Source organism: Poecilia mexicana, unplaced genomic scaffold, assembly GCF_051168715.1.
Source record: "Poecilia mexicana isolate PSO_F unplaced genomic scaffold, ASM5116871v1 scaffold_7, whole genome shotgun sequence".
Lineage (NCBI taxonomy): Eukaryota > Metazoa > Chordata > Actinopteri > Cyprinodontiformes > Poeciliidae > Poecilia > Poecilia mexicana.
In genome coordinates, this window is record NW_028263376.1 from 23,016,459 (window position 1) to 23,031,615 (window position 15,157).

General features: G+C 40.0%; 1 protein-coding gene across 1 annotated transcript in view; it reads left to right on the forward strand.

Moving 5' to 3' along the window:
- Positions 1-14,112, forward strand: part of LOC106908648 (dedicator of cytokinesis protein 3-like) — a gene marked incomplete at its 5' end in the record, with an annotated part of 46,216 nt that extends 32,104 nt beyond the window's left edge. Inside the window, 17 exons of the mRNA XM_088007530.1 lie at positions 1,395-1,543; positions 3,187-3,273; positions 3,540-3,644; positions 4,639-4,780; positions 4,998-5,164; positions 6,714-6,800; positions 6,884-7,063; positions 7,170-7,253; positions 7,348-7,464; positions 8,257-8,399; positions 8,995-9,130; positions 9,266-9,347; positions 9,939-10,054; positions 10,182-10,272; positions 10,369-10,491; positions 10,677-10,759; positions 11,353-14,112. Of these exons, the coding sequence (XP_087863656.1) occupies positions 1,395-1,543; positions 3,187-3,273; positions 3,540-3,644; positions 4,639-4,780; positions 4,998-5,164; positions 6,714-6,800; positions 6,884-7,063; positions 7,170-7,253; positions 7,348-7,464; positions 8,257-8,399; positions 8,995-9,130; positions 9,266-9,347; positions 9,939-10,054; positions 10,182-10,272; positions 10,369-10,491; positions 10,677-10,759; positions 11,353-11,967 (2,507 nt within the window). The remainder of the gene's footprint in view (positions 1-1,394; positions 1,544-3,186; positions 3,274-3,539; positions 3,645-4,638; positions 4,781-4,997; positions 5,165-6,713; positions 6,801-6,883; positions 7,064-7,169; positions 7,254-7,347; positions 7,465-8,256; positions 8,400-8,994; positions 9,131-9,265; positions 9,348-9,938; positions 10,055-10,181; positions 10,273-10,368; positions 10,492-10,676; positions 10,760-11,352) is intronic.
- Positions 14,113-15,157: the final 1,045 nt, after the last annotated feature.

The following is a 15,157-nucleotide window of genomic DNA, read 5'->3' on the forward strand; positions in this document are numbered from 1 at the left end:
CACATCAAGGGGTCCGGGGCACAAACACAGCCAGAAGTAAGCCACATGGTGAACAGTAAGAGACACAATGGTGGGGGATGGGAGCTATTCCCTTAAGTGAACAGTGTGGGTCACGAAGGGTGGCTAACAAAACACATTCAAGGCTTGTAACACAACAGCACTGGAATATTTATAGCATGTTATATTTTTTATGACTGCGTATTTTATGCATTGAACCAATGACAAAGGCAAACCACAGTCTCTCACTCTGAACTAAAACAACATGAGGGCTCTTCATCAGCTTGGTGTTAATTTGAACACAAAACATTTTGAGTGTAAACTCTTTCAAACAGACGGCGTTTAGTCACGTAATTCGCCAGAATAAAAACGTTGGTGGACTTTTTTTTTTTTTCTTCCCATGGGATGTGGATCTACAGAATAGGCACGTTCTCAGATTAAAAATAGACCTTTGGTTCTAATTTAAGCACAAGCAGTTCTGTTGTGTTGAAACAGCTGAACAGACCTCCTCCCACAGAAGGGAAGGCGACAGAAGGGAAAGCTTCAATTGTGTGCCTTGATTGGTTCATTCAGATATTTCCTACAAGTAAAGGGGGCAAATGTTTATTTTTAGAGGCACCAAATTATGTCTGGTTTCATCTTTCAAGCCCTCAGTGTGTGCGTAGAGGAATGTTAACCAATATCTGTCTGTGCAGATGTACAGTGGTACAGTTGTTTTTGCTGTTGCTTTGCTTTGTTTGAATGTTCTTGGTTCATTTCTAAGCTTTTCAGGCTAAAGTTTGTATATTATCATTGCATGTATGTACTGGTTTCTTCATGTCAGGTGTTCATAGAAGCAAAAAGAAGCTTTTAAGACATAGGTAATGTGCATGCGATGCACTGCTACATTACACATAAAGGTACATAAAAATAAATAAATGGTAAAATATTAAATGAGGAAATAAATTTCGTGTGAGGAAGCTAAAGCTTGGGTGGCATTGGACCTTTGGAACGCTACAGAAAATCTCTAGTCTTGGAAGAAGTGGTTATTGAGATCTTGTGTGCTAATGGAAATTTAAATGTCCATTAAAAAAAAAAAAAGTCTGATTTTGTTGTGTGTTTTGAAACATATTGTAATTTTAACAACAATCTGATCCTGGAAATGAAATATTTAAACATCCTTAATGTTCTTTCCACCTCTAGTTTCTGTCTTGCCAGCATACAGTCATGTTGCTCAGGCCATCTTGTGTATTTTTGCCACTGACTGTGTTTCATGTCATACGCCATCTGTTGCTGAAAAAAAATGCTGATTATAAATTTCTGCTTTTCTTTACTCTAAAAAAAACCCATCGTCCCTTCATGTTACTTTGCTGTATCAAACATAGTTATGCATTTGTTCACTTGTTATTCGTTAACAGAGGCAGCGTTCACTCTGCTGCTGTACTGGGAGCTGCTGCAGTGGGAGGACCGGCCTCTGAGGGATTTTCTCCACTACCCCTGTCAGAGCGAGTGGCAACGCAAAGAAAACCTGAGTCGTAAAATCCTTCACTACTTCAACAAGGGAAAGGCGAGTGACTTTTGTTTTGTTCTGTTTTCTGCAGCTGTGTCTTTTATATCTTACATTTCTTAATGATTTAATTGCTCTCCAGTCTGAGTCATTTTACTGTCTCTTACTGTGAGGAAAGGGAAAAAATTGCGGTGACGTAAATTTGATATTTTTTTTCAAACCAAACATGATTTGTGTTTGGTTTGAAACACAAACACAAATCAGTAGATGTGTGTGGTTAAATAGAAAGGAGAAGGTTGAAACTCAGGGGTGCCCAAGTCCAATCCTTGAGTGCTATCATCCCACTTCTCCAGCACCTGAATCAAATGAACTACTTGTTAGCAGAAACTCTGCAGAGCTGAATTACTGCTGGTGAGGGAATTCAGATATCTGACTCCGGTGTTTTGGAGGAGGGAGGCAGGCTGGTAAGTCTCGAGGACTGGACTTGAGAACCCTTGTTGCTGGTACTATTTCTGTTTAAGATTCTTTGTCTCTGTTGTTGAAGGGCTGTTACATTTTCATCATGAACGTGCAGCTGATCATTAACTTTTTCATTTTTCCTCCTTGATCATTTGCCAAAGGCTTACATGTTACGAAAACAACATTTCTTAGTGGATTATATGCTGCAGAATTGCATTGTTCACACAAGTTTAAGTATCTTTTAAAGTAAGTCCAGTTTCTTAGTATGACACTTACAAATATCTAATCATATAAACAACTATTTAATGCTTGATTTTAATGTTTGAACAGGTCGATATGGAGCTAATTTCTGATGTATTTGTATATATTGTAGGGAGCTATGTAAATAACTCACATAAAAGTTTTTGCACAAATCCAGCGCTTCATACTGAGGAAGAGCAATCAGTTGAAATGTAATTTTCTTTCCCAAACCTCTCCTCCCTGGCCGGTGTTCATCCGCAAAATTAAATTAGTTGACCGGCCCGTATGCTCTGCAGAGGAAAATGCCCAGTGGACCCAGGTAGCAGCTGAAAAGAAATAAAACTGTCATCTTTCATTAACTTACTGCCTTCTCCTGCAGTTATTGCTATATATGAAGGGGAAAAAATTATAGAGACTCCTCAAGCAGTGAGTGTTAAAATTTTTTACTGGATAAAAATAGCTCAGTGTGTTGGTTAAAAAGCACCCAGCAAGTTGGTACCAGAAGGAATGTAAAGATTTGGAAATTAACCTTGCTGCTTTCCCTTGGTACAACTCAGAAACTGCTTTTTGATGAAATTAAGGAGAGCAAAGAGTTAAAACTCCAACATATAATTGGTTCTAGCATTTTTGTGAAAATACACCATCCACAGCCAACCCCAATGGAGGGTAGCGCAGTGTCAATTTACAATTTTGGAATATAAAATCTAATTACTTCCCTCTTTTGCCATGAACAAAGATGCTTCTTACATTGCCAGTTAAAACATGTTTGTTCTTCATTCAGTCAAGCTGCTAACAGTGGCTGGAGTATCCAGAAATTTTTCTCAAGTAAAAGCTTCTGTTCAATCAAAACCATCTTCGTCAATCCTTACACGCAACAGACAAATATAATGACAACATTGATCATTTTAATGGTGTTTTTTTTTTTTGTTTGTTTTTTGTGGCTAATGCAAACTAAAATTTTAGATTCATTTCTCATTCTTCCATTATCTTTTATATCTCCACAGTGCTGGGAATATGGGATCTCTCTCTGCCGGGAGCTGGCTTTCCAGTATGAGACTTTATATGATTATCAGAGTCTCAGCTGGATACGGGTAAGTAAAGTGCCTCACGCTACGCGTTTCTGCTACTGCTGCTGCTGCTGCTGCCATCAAACAAGCATCCTCTGTGATGCTGTAAGGAAAGATTTTCAGCTCCCTCTGTCACCGTGATGCTCGGTTGTGGGGTGTGAAGTGCAAACACAACGTCCCAATTACCTGAGCACGCCCACGCGCCTCTGGAAGAGCAGAGGATTCAGCAAAGTGTGTGATTAAATTATTATTCATCATGGCTCCGCTGCTTGTTTGTCTTTGTGTCACAGAAAATGGAGGCAGCGTATTATGACAACATCATCGAACAGCAGAGGATCGAGCCGGAGTTCTTTAAGATGGGCTTCTATGGGAGGAAGTTTCCTTTCTTCCTCAGGGTAAGAGACTGCAGTGGTCGTAAATCCGCATTACAGCAGGAGACCGTGTCTGTTATTCCCACATGTAACTAATGGGATAGTGGACATGTCTGCTTTCTTCTGATGTGTAGAAAAGATGATCTGCAACTTGTTTAAATCTAATGTTAAACTTGTTTGCAGCTGCTGCGCGATTTTAGCAGGAACACATAAAAGAAAATCCTACAATTTGTTTTTAAGGTCTTAAACAGCCTCGCTCCGCCTTATTTAATACAGCTTCTCACCTGGTCACTTGGCTCTGCTGACCAGCTGCTTCTGGTCATTCCCAGTGGAAGCTTTGAGGGATAAAGACCTTCGATATCGAGACCCCTAAGTTAAAGAACGCTTATAAATTTGACAGGCCCTTTCACTGTCCAGTTTTAAAACTCGTCTAAAAATATTTTACTCATTTGCCTTTAACCCAAATGAGACTAGATTTTACTTTATTTTGATCAGTTTTACTGCTTTGTTTGTTCAGTAGAATTTTTAAAATTCATTTAATGTTTTCTTTTATCTTATCTATCTCTCATGTTCAGCACTTTGTTTCAGCTGCGACTGGTGTTTATGCACGTTGCAAATTAAGTTGTTGATGTTTATGGTTGGGGTTTGGCTGCAGCCAGTTCATTGGAGGACTGAAAATAAGTAATTGCTTTAAATTTGGTGCGTGCAGTCATTAATAGTCGCTTCTTAACTGCTCTAGAGAAAAGGTTTTTCATTTTAAAACTACAACTTTAGTGTGAAATATATTATGTTAATGTATAATGTTGGCTGTTTTTCTTTTAATAGTAAAAAACTGAAATTTGTGAGTATTGCTATCTCAGCAGCTTGTGCTGCTGGTGCTGAAACAGTAAAAAAAAAAAAGGATGAGGGGAAGTTAATTTCAGACCCAGCAGGCTTGTGCTACAGATTTTAAACAGAATAAGAGGTACAGGGTTTGTGTGAGGTTTGTTTGAACACTTCCCTGCTTTTTTTTCTGCAGAATAAGGAGTTTGTCTGCCGCGGTTACGACTACGAACGGCTCGAGGATTTCCAGCAAAGGATGCTGGGAGAATTTCCACAAGCCATTGCAATGCAGCACACAAACCAGCCTGATGACACCATCCTGCAAAGCGACGCCCAGTGTATCCTTATAACTTCCCTACCGTTGGTGCCGCCACTCAGAGATAAAGATGTTTTGTGCTAATAGAAAAAAGTTAATGATGACTGAAAAATGTTGCCTATTAAACAAAAAAACAACTAAACCTCAATCTGTCATTGTTCCTCCAGAGTCGGGCAGTAAAAGCATTTTCCTTTTCATCTCCCTCCATCTGTCTCTTCCTTGACGTGTGGCTTCCCTAGACTTACAGATCTACGCAGTGACTCCAGTTTCAGACATCTCTGATGTGCCTCAGCTGGAGCGTGTGCCTGAGAGGATCAAGAGTTTCTACCGCATAAACAATGTCAGCCGCTTCCACTATGACAGGCCTTTCCACAAGGGGCCTAAGGACCGGGAGAATGAGTTCAGGGTATGAGGAGGATTGACACTCTCAGCTCAGCTCAGGCTTTTTTCAGAACAGTAATAGTCCAGGTGTAGCCTTTTAGCACTTGAAATGGATCCAAGTGTTGAAACAGCAGGTAATTAAAGCAGCAATGATAAACGTCTCAGTTGATTTAGGTTGGTGTAACGCCCCCTGGTGGCCACAGTGGAAGCCACCAGCTTATTTTTTTTTTTTACTTAAAATAAACCAGGGCTTGTGCCTGGTTTTTTCCAGTTAAGCCACTATATTGACAAGCATTTAAGATATGCAGTTTTGGAGATGAACTGTGTTGGATGTTTTTCCATTCAGTATTTAAAAAATAAAGACGTCTTTATTAAAACAGAGTTCAAATGCAAAATTATTTTGATTATTCAGGACAAACCTAATTTCTGTAGGATCTAATTGGATTCAGTTTACTTAAACAGTGTCAATTCACACCAAACATCATTTAACATTACAAGACAAACAGGCACAATTAATATGCAGTCATAATCCAACATATAACCTAGCCAATCCAATTGTTGCCTTTACAATCCAGTCATTTCACCACATTCCTCTATATATTGTATAATTATATAGCTGTACAATCAATTGGCTTGGAACCATGATTCACAACAGTGCTGTAAAGGGTGCAGGATATGTAAATGTTCAATTAAAACTTCAATGAAACAACAATACTTCATCTAGCAAAACCTAGTTTAAAATGAAGTTATTACATTATCAAATAAATGAATCGGGTTGCTTGTAAAATGAAAGACTAGAACTGAAAGCCAATGAGAAGTGGTTTGTCAAGCTGTATCACAAAGCAAAGAATTGTAGTCAAAGATCATTTTAGTTCAGTTATCAGGTATTTTGGTTTTCCTTGCTTAAACACAAAACATCATCAGACGTTCATGAAATGTAAACCATATATGTGTATATTTTATCTCAGTATGTTTGAAAGTTTTTCTTTTAGTGTTAGCTGACATTTCTGACGTTTTTCCCAGAACTGAGTTTTTATAGGAACATTTACACCTTTATAGTGATCAGACAGACTGTGGACACTGATTTTGGTTCAGAGACGACAAGTGGCATTATCGGATTTCACAAACATCTGTGGAAACATTTAATGTGTAAAATAAAGCTAGAATCCTCTCGAACCCAATCGCAACTACTATCTAACATTTGTAGGCAGAATCTGAAAACTGAAAGATCTAACTGCTTTCCCTGAATTATTGAAGACGTATTGGTTCTTTCAAAACCGTAAATAGTGTTTACTACAGCTAAAATGTAAAAAAAAAAAAAAAAAAACCAGCCTGGGGCACTTCAGAGACTTGCTTATGCATAATATTGTAGTTTTGCGTGACACAGTAACCCAGATTTAAAATCAAACCGCACAAAGTGTTGAGCATGTAGGTCACCAGTCTACAACTGTGTTTCTGCCTGCCAGGTTTTTTTTTTTTTTATCTACAAAACACAGTCAGATGCCCACTGGGTTTAACTAATATTAGACAACGCCGTTAGAATAACCGCGGCTTTTCATCTGCATCTTCAACAGAGTCTGTGGATCGAGAGAACAACCCTGATTCTGGCTCGTCCTCTCCCTGGGATCGCCCGCTGGGCAGAGGTGGAGAGGAGAGAACTGGTGGGCTCATATCAAACGTGCAACGCATCGCTTCGCATCGGACGCGTCGGCAGCTTTAACGTCGGCTTTATCTGTGTTTTCAGGTGGAGGTGAGCCCACTCGAGAACGCCATTTACGTTGTGGAGAACAAGACCCAGGAGCTGCGGACTTTGATCAGCCAGTACCAACACAGGCAGCATCACGGCAACATCAACCCGCTCAGCATGTGTCTCAACGGCGTCATAGATGCTGCTGTGAACGGCGGCATCGCCAGATATCAGGAGGTAGAGCTGCAGGGCAGAGATGAACGGGAAGCCAGTGTGAAAGTGATGAGTGTTGAGAGCTGTTGCTGTCAGAAATCTTTATCTTTTGTTTGATTCTCTGCAAAAGGCCTTCTTCGATAAAGACTACATCAGCAGTCACCCTGAGGACACAGAGCGAATCACGCATCTGAAGGATCTCATGCAGGAGCTGGTCAGACTCAATTTAAATACTTTAGTAGATTTTAGAATGCTTTGGAAATAGAAACATCTTGTTTTTTGTTTTTTTTTTTCTTTTCTGACGTCAGGTGCATATTCTTGGAGTGGGGCTGGCTGTTCATGAGAAACTGGTGCATCCAGAAATGCGTCCTCTGCACAAAAAGCTTGTGGACCAGTTCCACATGATGAGGACAGGTTTACACCATGTGAGTTTTCATTTTTCTTTTTTAAATGTGTTCTTAACATACTTTGTAAAAAAAAAAAAAAGGACTTTTAAACTTTTCTACATTTTGTTTTGTTACAACCACAAACTTTAATGTATTTATTAAAAATGTAAACAAGGAAAAAAATATATCTGGCTCTCAATATTTTTTACCAAGAAAATATGAAAAGTGTGGTATTTGTATGTTTTCAGCCTTCTTGAGTAAATACTATCTATATAATAATACTATCTTTCTCTACGTGTGAAGCTCCAAATATTTTGAGGCATATTTCTACAAGCTTTGCACAGCAAGAGATCAAATTGTTTGTCTTGCAAAATAGGGTACGCTCAGTTAAAATAGATGGAGAACAATTGTAGTTGTCAGGTTTTTATATGGGTTTGAACTTTGACTGGGCCATTCAAACATTCTGTTTTTTTCTGGATGTCATGTATTTAGTTCTTTTCATTTTCCCATCAACTCTTGCTAACTTCCCCTATTCCTGCTGAAGTAAAACATGAACACATCATGATGCTGCCACCACCATGTTTCAGTGTGAGGGTGATTTGTTGTGCACTTTTAGTTTTCTGCCACACGCTTTTGTATATAGATCAAAACACTTCAAGGCATTGAAGTTTGTGGTTGAAGCATGCGAGAATGTAAAATAGGACTTGCACTCTGTGAACGTTCTGTGTTCAGTTTGGTACGGACATCTTTTCATATAAATCTTATGCTTCTCCCTCGATCCGGCATGTTTGCGCTCATTGCTTGTGTGAGCAGTGTAAATATTCAGAGTAGTATGTGATTGGCTCCCAGCAGTGTGTGCCCGGCATGGATCGATTCGGCCCTGCAGGCTGCCCAGGGGTCAATTCTCCCAGAGGCATCCTCTCCTCGCACAACCACATGAGCCCTGAGAGCGTCCGGCTGATGCACAGACACAGGTCAGTCACCCAAACGTTCATCCTTTAATTTGTGCCGCACCGCTAATTTTAATCCGGGATCGACACTTACGGGCATGGTCGGGCTTTTTGAAATTGTTTCTATCTACCCATTTTCTAAGCTATTAATCTAAGAATTGATCCGAGAGGAAACAACGTTTACAAGTATTTTGCCACTTCAACTCGGTTACATGTTGAAGGGATTGGTTCAACTATAAATGATTATTAATACACGCCAAAGGCAAGTATTAGCAAAATTTGTAATGTAGAAAAAAAATACCAAGTTGGAGCCTCATCAGGGAATAATAGCCAAATAGTTTTTAGTCTTGGTTATTGTTTGTAAATACCTGCCTATTAAGGCTAAGATTCAACAAAATATAAGATTTCATTACCACAAATAATTCAACCTTCCAAATGAGGCCAAATTAACATTGATCTAATTGTGAGTCTGGGATTAATAGTTTTTGTACCTAAATTTTTCAGGCTTTTATAAATCAATGAATTCAATGAAGCTTAGGATGTTGGGGACCTCGGAAGAAAAGCAACATTTACAGTAAATTTCACTTTTATGATCTGAAACAACATGTTGGTCCTGCAGCCCTCTGAATTTGCAAGGCTCCATCCGTCACTCGTCGTCCTCCCTGTCCTCTCACACGTCGAGCGAGGCAGGAAACCTGGTCATCATGACCGACGGCCTGATGGGGGAGCACCCAGAAGAGGCCATGCACATGCAGGTAAGACTAATTAATCTCATTGAGATTATGTGTGGAAGTACTCGTATTTTCTCATCTGTCTCATAAACTGTCTGTTGTTTTCTCACTTTACAGTACAGTCTTTTTAATTTTCAGAACCTAACTTTTCTTTTCCAGCCGAGCCCGTCGTCTTCTAGTTTGAGTTCAATCCGCTCCAACTCCTCCCAGATTATAAACTCCGCTCCATCAAGTGCCAGAGGTGAGAGGCATAAATCCAGAAGGTCATGCAAGAAAATTATTCACTCACAGATCTGTTTACCAAACTTCTAATATTTCTTTAAATTGGTGACGTTTGTGGCATGAGTAGGATCTTGAATGAGTCAATTTAACACACACACGCACACACACACACACACCCTGGATAGAGCAGATTTCGTTAAAAAAAAACAGATCTGTTTGATGTTAGACATAGATAAATTAATTTCATTCAACCAAGAATTTTGTTTCTGATGAGACATGTACCTCTCTACTAATAATTGCTGTAGGAATATCAATTAAAAAATTTCAATTTCATTAAAATCACATGTTGAAAATTATCTGTACCTTCATTAATCAGTAGAAAAGTCTTTCATTACATCAAAGCTGTCTAACTTTTTGCATGTTCCTATTGCACAGCGAGGCATATTGATCACATTAAAAAATGCCCACTGCTTTTAAATATACAAAATAGATTTAATCTATATGTTTATAACTCATTAATACTGTGGAATAACAGGATAATTGTACTTTCTGTTTTAGTAGAGAGATGTTAGTTAACACTTTAAAAAAAAAAAAAAAAAATTCTGTGTAGGCTCTCCGTCTCTGCCCGATAAGTCCAAACACAACCGAGAAGTGATGATGCTTCTGCCGTCTCACCGTGAGAGGGCCAACAACTCCATGTATTACAACGTGGCAGAGAACGGACAGGTATGGACGATCGACGCTACCCTGAACAATGCAATGCGTTACAACACTTCCTGTGAGATTCTCCTCACTATCTGATGAAAAAAAGGGGAAAATTATTTTTTTTCTCTCTTTTAATTTCTCACCTCAGCAGCAGAATAACCACATGCAGCGTGCCTTACTTCAGCAAGTTAGCCCCTGTAAGCCTTGTGCTGATCCTCACATGAATCTCCCAGAGAAAGGTAAGTCAAACAAAGTGAAATCTTACACCATAGCTGAGTTGTTGGTGGTGTGTGTTTTTTCTCTCACGTGAGGCCTTGATCTGGTTCTTCCTCCAGTGTTTTCCAATGCTTCCAGCAACTGGAGTCTGGATGGAGAGAACCGGGAGCAGATGAACTACGTCCCGGCTTCTACCGGAGGAGTGATCATGCCCCCTGTTCCTCCCAGATCCTTCCCATCAGGTAGCGTCTCACTGCATCTCAGAATTTAGTTTTTAACATCTCGTCTTCAGTTGGTATTGAATATTCCGTCTGCTACGATTGCCGCAAATACAGAACTCATTGACTTTAGAAATCCTCATAAAAAGGATGTTTTTCTTCACATCGACGTCAGTTCTTCCTAAATCCATATCTGTTTTTATTTCCAGGACATTTCATGATGCACTGTGATGCATTTCACCACCAAAGCACGGATCCTCCTCCGGCTTTGCCAGTTCGATCTCTCCGAAAGGTACCGGCGACTTTTACTTCGGAATTTAAATACATCCAGTAAATAGGACACGCTGGTGGTTGAACATTATTGCAGTAGACGGTCCTTGGAGGCTGGAGTCATAATTCAGACGTGTTCCTGCATTAACAACGCTGATTCAGATACTTGAATTATCTTCTAATCTCTTCAACAAGTTCTGTGGGAGTCTCTTTTATATCAGATGTTTCCTACTTGAGGAACATCTGATATAAATACCCAGAAAAGAAAGTAAGAAATGTTTAAAAATTAAAGAATTTCTTTTAGAGATTTTTTATTGTTTTATTTGACATTAGTTTATGTTTTAAATTGTAATTTTTATTCAAAGATATATATTTTCAGTTTTTTTTTTTCATTCTTTTTCTTATATTTTTTCTATTTTTACATTTCACCTGCTCCATAGTGTGTTTGTCTGGCCCTTCGACTTATTTGATTGAAAGAAGAATGTCTAATGCAAAATGCAGAGAAGGAAAAATTTATAGATTTGTCTCTGGAAAAGTCTCGAAGTCAAAAACTGCTAATAATTTTTGCTGAGCAGAACCTCACTCCTGACAGCTGCTGCCTTTTTGTCTCCCCAGTCTCCTCTCCACCCTATCCCCGGCTCCCCCACTAGCCCTCAGTCAGCTTTAGGTGGAAGTAACTCCACACTGTCAGGCAGCGCCAGCAGCGGCGTTTCGTCTCTCAGCGAGAGCAACTTCGGCGGCCAGTATCCCGATCCTGGTCCCATCAGGAACGATGCCTTGGAACCGCTTCCCAGCCATCTGTGGTCCCCCCCTGATGAGTACATGCCTTCTCCCTACCTGCACATCCACTACGGTGGCACAGAAATTGACTCCATTGACCCCGTTCGACCTTTCCATTACCGCAACCCGGCTTCACACCCACACGGCCACCCACACCCGCACAGTCACCCGCACTCCCACCCTGGGCTTGAGAGCCACTCCCACGGCCCCTCCCAGCACCACCACGTTCCCTCTCACGTTCCCCATCACATCCCCTACCGCAGGCCTCAGCCTCCAGCCGTGCCGCCCAAACCCTACCTGAGAGAGGGCTGCATCCCCGAGGAGGAGCTGACGCCTCAGCCCATCCCCCTGCCCCGCAGGATCTTCCACTCCCCCCACGGCCACAGGGAGGACCCAGGAAAACATCCTTGGGAGCAGTGCATCAGCGAGGAGCACGAGGAGAACCAATGAGGGGGAGGCTCCAATCAGAGCGATCTTGTCTTTATCTCTTCATCTGCACTGAGCCATGACAAGCAGTACCAGAGCGTCTCGTGTGAAGCATGTGTGTGTTCCGGGTCGATCCCCCATCACCGTGTATTTTATCGCCAGTGCACATGAAGGGATGAGAAGGAGTGAAACTCCACCGAGCTGCAGCCCGAGGCACAAACTACCTTCGCCGCTCCACAGGACCTCCTAGGCGGGATTCAAAGAAGAATCTGCAGAACAATAACACAAAAAGTACTCTGTTCAAAAATTGATATTGATTGTACACAGCTGTACAATTCGTCTGTGAGCATGTTTTTTCATTTGACAATTATATGATTCAACGGTTTTTGTGGAACATTGCAACCAACACGGTGCAGTATTAGCTCTGAGCGACCTTAATTTTGCTTTTCATGTCTGTTTTCACAGCAAACAAACTATTACTCACAGTGGATCGACTTCTCTTGTTTAAACGCTTCATATATACGAATAATTATTTTGATAAATTTGCTACATTGTAGTGTTTTCGAAGGCTTAAACACATTATGTTTTTTTTTTGTTTTTCCAGACAACACTGTTAAGTGCTCCTTAATAGTGAATCATATCAGATGGCGTGCCGCTACGTGTGTTGCTGCTGGACTCCCATAAATCTCAGCTCATTGAAACCGAGCCTGCGGCTCTCTGTTTGGACATGAGCTACCGATCTCCCATCCGTACCACGTGTATGGACAACTACGTGAATGTATTCAGATGAGATGTTCTTCTTGTAAACCGCACAAGCTGCAAATCCCAGTTTTCTGTTCAAGTGCTTCGAGTCCAGTTCTTATCTTAAGTCTTCGTTAGTTCGTTAGTCCTATGTGCGTGGCAAAGATATCTAGAGATGAACGAGGGACTGCTGGGAAAACGGAGGACAGAGGCAAACTCGCCTCGCGCCTGTCGGCTTTCATGTTCATGGCGAATACAGGAGGAAGACTCCTCTTCTCCCCCATGCCCCCCGACACTCGTCTCTCCTGGACTCCAGTCACTAACTTCCCTCTCCACGTTTTTCCTTCTTTCCTTCTTTTTGCCGTCAGGTCAGCGGTGAGGTTTGAACCCGCACAGCTGCTGTGGCACCATCGGGTCTCTCCTGATGGTGTTGGAATCGCCTACCTGCCTTAAGTGCACTCTAATGCAGTCTGACCTCTCACCGTTTAGCGGCAGCCTTTTTTTTTTTCACTCTGTCCTCTCGCTGAAGGAGAAAATACACAAGCAGATATCGACCTAGTGATGTTTTTCTATGGTTTTGTTCTGCTTTGGTTTCAGATTGCTGTCTGTTTTGTTGTGCTGATACTTCTGACCTGCCTGAAGCTCTTTCTCATTCACCTTCTGCTGTTTGACTCTGATGATGGAGAAGGCTCAAGATCAACAAGGTGGAGAGCAATGCTCCTTTTTTTTTTTTTTTTTTTTGCTTTATTTTTGTGAAGTAGGAGAAACTGCGCTGTTTTTTGTCCTTTTGTTGGTTGGAAGGATATAGCTAATATTTTACTAATTCCTTGTTTTCCTGGCTGATTTTTGCAGGTGGATGCTTTGTGTTTGTGTACATCAAGTTGTCAGCTGAACTAGACAAGATCTATTTTTGTATGTGAGATCATCAGTTGTGTGTGCATATCACAGGAACTGACAGAAGGTATCAGATAGGCTGCTGTCGTTTGTATGGATTTCAGGTTACTAGTTAAATGAAGGTGACTGAAGTGATACTCAAATAGGATTTTTCAATGTACATTCTGTTATTGTACATACGGCAGTATTGTGAAATATTTTTTTGAGACTTATCGCAGAAGCCCTAAAAAAAAAACAAAAAAAAAAGATTTATTGTTGTTTTGTGTATATACATGTACTCAAGAGATCAATGTAATTGATAAATATCTATAATCGGTGTTTGGGAAAGGACAACTTCATTAGACTGTGGCCTGTCTCCACCATACTTCTCATATAAATACTTTATACACTTTTCAATGTGCTTTCCTGTACATATGGTGTTAGCATGATCAAAAAGTGTTTGGTTGTAAAAGTGGTTTTCCTACTCCCATAACTGCTGTGGTATGGAATTCATTAACAATGCCAAACATTAAAGACAATCTTTTATCAGCTCTCCCTGCTTTCCGACACTCTTTTTTTTTTTTTTTTTCTTCTGTGCTGTGCTTGGAGGGCGCAGTGTGTGGCCAGCAGAGGGCGCTGCTTGTTGTCGGTTGGCTGGTACCATCCTGCCGGCCAAGCCCGGATTTGACATCCGCTTTTTATTCTGTATTTAAATTGTTATTTCACAGTCGGTAAACACACAGGAATAATGAAAGGTGAAGTTATTTTAGGTAAAAAGGTTCCTTAGGTCTCATCCGGGTTCTGGTAAATTATACAAATTTTATTTAGAAAATTAAGATTTTTAACAGGTATGGTTTTCAGCATATTTTTTGCTCACACATAATACACAATTTTTCTATTAGATAATTTTTCTATTATCTACCAGATAAAAATTTATACATGTATGTGACTAATTTCAAAATCTTAGCTTTCTTCAGCCCTTTTCCAGGCATAACTGCTGTGGCAGAAATAAATAATTTTTGTGACTGAGCCGCAAAGGGAGAAGAGCCAATTTTAGAGCAAATTTACATAATCTAAAACAACTGAAATCACATTTTTTTTGTTTTGTTTGTTTGTTTTTGTTTTTTTGGACTGCTGCAGGTGCTTTGTTGCCCAATTTTACACCACACTGCTTTTCCATCAGATTTTTTTCTTTTGTTTTACATTAAAATATGTGAGCTACAGAAACACTGTTACAATTAAAACATAGCTAGTGCTTCTTGTGAAATGTCAGTTTTAGACGTTCTGATAAAGAAAACACACCCCACAGTATTCATCTGACAAACTTCTGTTAGCATCACAATTATAGATCTTCATGATGTAAATGTGCAGTGTGACCAATGAGACGATGAATGTAGAGCCTTAGAAAAGTATTCAAACCCCTTGAATTTATGACAGTTTTTATACACTAAAACATAACTTCAATATAATTGATTTGTGTTCTAAATATGCCAATATAATGTAAAGCATAATTGGGAAGTAGAATGAAAATTACAAATTGTTTTCAACATCCTCCAAAAAAATTTTTTATCTGAAAAGTGTGTTTTGTTTTTTTTTTAAA